Below are 6,629 nucleotides of genomic sequence, written 5' to 3'. Positions count from 1 at the left end.
GAATCAAGCGGGTTCAAAGATATAAACAATGGATTGATTTAGAAATCAGCGAATTCCCAAAAGAAGGTAGATAAATAGCTAAGAAGTGTTTTTAGCAGGATGCGATTCTAGGGACATTTATACTTTAAAATTCATTTTCAGGGGTGGCGTCCCATGATTTCAGAATTGCGTTGCGTTTTGCCCAATGCATCAAATCACTAGACATTTCAGCCAATTACAGTGTTTCTCTGAATAATTAAGAGAATATTATTGGCTAAAATGTCTAGTGAATTGACGCATTAGGCAAAATGCAATTCTGCAATTATGTGAACTTAAAAACCATTTTTACTTTATTTTTTATAATTTGGGTAGTTTAAATTTTCCCGGGAAAATGACGTCACAAATATGTAGCGAATCTAGCGTTTAACGAAATTTGCCGCGAGCGGGAGTAGCATTCAAGCTTTATTAATAAAAAAAACGTTTTTCTTATTCAATAAAAAAATTCTTTCTTCTTGGAACAAAATAATGAGTTAATAAATCATCAAAATATCTTTTTATCTCATGTCATGCAACATCCGCATTTTTTTATTCAATTGAATTCTTCCAAATTAACTCAATTTTAGTCAATTCAATGAATTTACCCATTTTTTAAACATTTAAACGCATTTTTTCAAATACCTTGGTATTTTCAAGAGCTTTAAAAATTTCAAGGGATTTCAAAAGATTTTAAAGGATTTAATAGATTCCAAGGAATTATTGATTAATTCAATTAATTTGAATGAATTTTAAATCGTTTAAAATATTTTAGGGTAATGCATTTTCCAAAATTTCAGAAGATAGGAACGATTTTAGAGAAAGTTTTAAGATATTTTAAACCATTTTTCGTTATTTCATAAGATTTCCGAGAATTTCAATGATTTTAAGGGATTTTCAAGGTATCAAAGTATTCTAATACATTTTCCAAGTTTGCATGGAATATCATCATAAAACTTCACTGGATTTTAAAATATTTTAGAGGATTTCAAAGAATTTATTCACGAGAAGTGAGGTATTTCGTAGTGTTTCAAAGGATTTTAAATATTTTAGGAAATCTTAAACGATTCCAAGGAATTTTTTCATTTTTGTCAATAATTTCAAAGGATTTAAAAGTGTTTAAAATATTTTAAGTTAAATAATATCCTATAATTTCGGAAGATGTAACGGGATTTTATAAGGTTTTCGGGGGGTTTAAATGATTTTAAGGTTTTTTTAAAGTTCTCAATGTATTTTAATAAATTTTCCAGGATTTCAGAAAATATAATCAGATTTTTTAGAATGTTATGGTATTTAATCATATTTTAGTGGATTTTCAAGAATTTATTATCATATATTCAAGAGAAGTGAGGCATTTCATAGGGTTTGAAAATTTTTTCGGGTTTTAACATTTGGTTTTGGAATTCATCCTCAATTATTATTACTTTATCCTGATTTTTTCTAAATTCTTTGGAATTCTTCAGAAGTTTTTTAATTTACTTCAATCTTACTAAATTTCGTTAATTTAATGCATTTAAAAAATTTTTAAAAGCATTTATTTGATGCTGCGAATCAATTAATAAAATCGATAAGTGTTCAAAGGATTTAAAACATTTCAAGGCATTTTTTCAAATTCTTTGGGATTTTCAAAGAATTAAAAAAATTATAAGGGATTTCAAAAGATTTAAAAAAGTTTAGGTGATAGTACAAATTAAATATTTTGCCATTTTTTTTAATTTGTACTATCACCTAAACTTTTTTAAATCCTTTAATATCTTTTGAAATCACTTACAATGTTAAAAAAAAATTTACGGAATTATGCGTATTTGAATTTTTGGCTTGGTTAAAAAAAAATTTTTCTTTAAACTTATATAACTTTTAACCTAATTGAGATAGTTTCAGAATCTGAAAAGAAATCTGAACTATCTCAATTAGGTTAAAAGTTATATAAGTTGAAAGAAATTTTTTTTTTAACAAAGCCAAAAATTCAAATACGCATAATTCCGTAAATTTTTGTTTACAATTCGCAAAAAAGCGTATCGTCTAAATTCCTCTAAAAAACAACATACTTCTTCCCCGAGAGATTCTGCAACTTCAAGTGTAGAACCTGATTTAAAATGGATACGATCACTAATTTTTAATTTTTTGAAGTCTCAAACTGCATTTCAAAATTCTTTAAATAAAAAATGTACACTTAAAAATTAAACTCTAAAATAAAAAATTTGTAAGTAAAAGATTTTCGAATCACGCATTGTAAACTGAATGATAGCATTATTGAAAAAGATCAAAAGTAAAACGATTGTTTTAAAAAATGTTGAAATCAAACTTGGACAGATTTTTGTAATTCTCAAAATTGGTATAATTCCCGATCAAGAAATATATTCACTGTCATTTTCCGGTTTTCCCCGGTCACATAAGATTCCAACAAGATTAAAATGTTCATATTTGAATATTAATATATCTGGAAATAAAAAATGAGTTAGTTTACTTTGGAGAACGTTTTTTATATCGTCCACACTCTTACTTTTATAGTCACTTTTTATAGAATTTCATAAGAGAGAGATGTCGAAAATTATGAAAATTTTCGGACATCCGGGAAGTTGAGGAATTGCTGTGAGAAATATTTGATATAAAAACGGCTGTCGTATAAGTAGAAGGTATTTTAATAATTGATAATGTACAATTTGAGAATTGATTCGTCTATTAATGCATTATGATGACTGGATTAGGCACAATTGTATACCTCATGGAGCACGATCAACGTGACTTATTCAACTGACTGTTATCTATGATTTTCACTAGATTGATAAAAAAACCATACGATGCAATAATAAAATTAATTAGAGTAACCTACTAGTACTAGCGCGTCTTAAATAAATATTTTTGAGTTCTGGATGATCCTACATTTAAAACTTACAACAGAGTCTATGCAAAAACTGCAGTAGAAACAGTATCGCATAATTCCTTCTACCGTTAAAAATAAAATTACGTCTTTTTCTTCAGGAAGTAAAAATTCAATTAGAAAAACATTCCAATGAAGAATTACTACAATGATTCCGAAGAACTGTTTTTCCTTCGCAATAGCTCAATACACTTTACAAATTATAAATATATTAACACTCCTTAAATGTAGATTTAATCAATAATTTTCTTAATTATTTTTGAATATATTTCTCTCCAAATTACCCTAGAAATGGATAAAAATACGCTAATTTGTAAAAAGCGTAATTAGTCGCTTCTGTGCAGTAATTGTTCGAGATTATTGTTAACTTAAATTTGTTTAATCAAAGTCTTTCAAACCATATGTGTAAGAATTGATCTACATCTATAAAATCGAGTAACTTTCGGATAAAAAAAACGGTTTTAAAAGGAATACACGCTAATGCCCTTTTGAGAAATTGTTTACCTAACCGATGGATGAAATATAATTTTTATTTCGAGCTTATTTTAAGGTTTTTGAAGATCGCAAGTCGTGAGCAACCTTACTTTGGCATTTGTATAATTCGCTCTCTTTTTTCTGTCAAACATTTGACAGAATTTTCTGATTAATTTTTCTATCTAAAAGTGGAGTGCCTTGTTATCAACTAGGCGGAATGGCTTTTGCTGTTTGTCCAATACCTAAATTAGGCCTGGTACCGAACCACGACATTTTCCATTCTAAAGTTTCTTGCAACAATCTTTCTTCTTCTGGCGAAAAGTGGAGAAGTGTTGCTACTGCTCTTGTTAGGTGGAGGGCCTAAAAGTTAATGAAAATAACAAATTTTTTTTTTAGGAAAAAAAGGTTGAAAAAAATTGTCTATAGTTGCTGATCAGGGTGGCGATTCGGCGGACGATGTAAAATATTGATTTTAAATTTACTTTTATCATTTTAACACAACAGAGGGAGAAATTGTAAATAAAATTAATTTTAAAACAAATGTCTAAATTTGGCACTAAAAATCAAGTAAAAAAATGGAATAGTTAAACTTTTAGTTCAAAAAATTTATTTTCGACCAAAATAACAGATGTTCAAGAAAGTAGTTTAATTTTCAATCTAAATGATACATTTCAACTGGAATAGTTGAATTGTTGAATAAAAAGATGAGTTTTCAACTAAAACAATCAATCTTCAACTAAAATAGTTGAATTTTCAACAAAGAAAAATTAAGTTTTATTTAAAAAGGTAAATTGTCAATCAAAACTTGAATAATTAAAATTTAAGTTCAAGAAATGAATGTACAACCAAACATTAGAATTTTCGAATAAAACTATAGAATATTTAATTCGAATAAGTTGAATTTTCAGTTCAAAAGTTTCAACTTAAATTGGAAATCTTTAAATTGAATAACTGAATTTTAGACTAAAAAAATTAATTTTAAACGAAAAGGATTTATTTCTAATTCATTTTAATTAACATCATGAATTTTAAACCAAAACAATTAATGTTCAACCCAGTTACCCAGTTAACCGAAAAAAAATAATTTTAACTAAAATGATGGAACATTCAATTGGAATAAGTTAAATTTTCAGTTGAAAAACTTACTTTCCACAAAAAACTAACTTTAAACAAAATAATATAAATAAATAACCTTCAATAGAATAGTTACATTTTCAAACCAAGTGATAAATTTTCAACTAAAATTGTAAATATTTAACTCGAATAGTTGAATTTAAAAACAGAAATATAAATATTCAACTAAAAAGATGAATTTTCCAATAGAAAATTTGAATTTTTGACAAAAAAAATCATTTTAAATCAACCGCATTGATTTCTACCAAAAAAGATGAGTTTTCAACTAAAAAACTCATTTTTTAACACAAAATTGAAAAGTTAAATTTTTAGTAAAGAAATTCATCTTTAACCAAAGAAGTGGATTTTTATTTAAAATTATAAAATATTCATCTTGAATAATAGTTTTATTTTTATTTTAAATAACAAAATACTTTTGAAATAAAAAATTTTTTTAACCAAAAATTGAATAATTACATTTGCAATAAAAAATTAATAGTTGCATTTTTATTTTAAAAAACAAAATACTTTTGAACTAAGAAAGAAACTATTTTTTCACAAAATGGTTCAATTTTCAGCAAGAAAATCTTCCTAATTAAAAAAAAAACAAGGTTCCAACTCCATATCTCCTATTTCATCTAAAGAAATTAATTTTTATTAACATGACGAATTTTGAAAAAAAAATTATTATTCAATCAAGTAATTTTATTTCCAAACTAAAAGATTAATATGTAACTTAAATGATCAATATTTAACTCTAATACTTGAACTTTTAACCGAAAACAAAGAATATTGAAACAAGATGATTAACTTGCAAAGAAAAAGATAATTTTCTAAAAAAAATATCGATTTTTAACAATACATGTGGTTTTTCAAAGAAATAGTTGAATTTTCAAAAAAAGCAGACAAATTTCGGCGAAATTGTTGCATTTTGAACAAGAAAATATCTATTTTCAACTAAATATGTCAATGGAAATCTTCAGTTTAAGGAATTATTTCTCTCTTACGTGATGAATTTTTAACTAAAATAATGATTCTTCAATTTAAATAGTTGAATTTTCAACACAAAAAAGATAATCTTTACGAAAAAAATAAATTGTTAACCAAAACTTAAATAATTAAATTCTAAGTTCAAAAAATTAATGTGCAACCAAGCGTAAGAATTTTCTACTGAAACTCTGAGACATTTAATTGGAATAAGTTAAATTTTCAATTGAAAAAACTACTTTCCGCAAAAAAACTAAATTAAAAAAAATGATATTAAAGTTAAAAAATAGTTACATTTTCAAACCAAGTGATGAATTTTCAACTAAAATTGTAAATATTTAACTAAAATAATTTAATTTTAATCCAGGAAGATAAATCTTCAACTAAAAAGATGAATCTTCAACTAAAATAATTGAATTTTGGACTAATTAATTTCTACCAAAAAATATGAATTTTTCACTAAAAAAGTTAATTTTTCAACCAAAAATTAAATAATTCAATTCTTAGCCAAAAAATTAATCTTTAACCAAAGACGTGAATTTTTATCTAAATTTATGGAATAATCAACTGATATAGTTACATTTTCATTTTAAGAACAAAATAATTTTGAACTAAAAAGAAACAAATTTTGGACAAAATGGTTCAATTTTCAGTAAAAAAAAAAAAAACAAAAACAAAAAAAATAGCTCATACTTCACCCGAAGAAATGAATTTTTATTAACATGAAGAATTTTTAACAACAAAAAAATAATGTTAAATTAAGTAATTTTTCTTCCAATACAAAAGATTACTATTCAAGTTAAATGATCAACATTTAACCTTAATACTTGAAGTTTTAACAAACAAAACAAAAGAATTTTTAAACAAAAAGATTAGCTTGCAAAGGAAAAGATAATTTTCTAAAAAAAAATATCGATTTGTAACAAATAATGTGGATTTTCAATGAAATGGTTGTGTTTTCCAATAAAAACTGATCAATTCTAGTCGAAATTGTTGAATTTTGAACACAAACATATCAATTTTTAACCAAAAATGTAAATGTAAATCTTCAGTTAAGCAATTATCTCTCAACTAAATGATGAATTTTCAACTAAAATAATGATTTCAAATGAAATAGTTGAATTTTCAACAACAACAAAAAAATATAATCTTCAGCAAGCAA

General features: G+C 24.8%; 1 protein-coding gene across 1 annotated transcript in view; it reads right to left on the bottom strand.

Moving 5' to 3' along the window:
- Positions 1 to 2,636: 2,636 nt before the first annotated feature.
- Positions 2,637 to 6,629, bottom strand: part of LOC117179718 (golgin subfamily A member 1) — a 44,137-nt gene continuing 40,144 nt past the window's right edge. The window contains exon 8 of the mRNA XM_033371761.1: positions 2,637 to 3,727. Coding sequence (XP_033227652.1) covers positions 3,572 to 3,727 — 156 coding nt within the window. The 3' untranslated portion in view covers positions 2,637 to 3,571. The remainder of the gene's footprint in view (positions 3,728 to 6,629) is intronic.

Source organism: Belonocnema kinseyi, chromosome 9, assembly GCF_010883055.1.
Source record: "Belonocnema kinseyi isolate 2016_QV_RU_SX_M_011 chromosome 9, B_treatae_v1, whole genome shotgun sequence".
Classification (NCBI taxonomy): Eukaryota; Metazoa; Arthropoda; class Insecta; order Hymenoptera; family Cynipidae; genus Belonocnema; species Belonocnema kinseyi.
The sequence above is the reverse complement of the archived record's forward strand: the minus strand, read 5'-3'. Positions and strand labels throughout refer to the sequence as shown.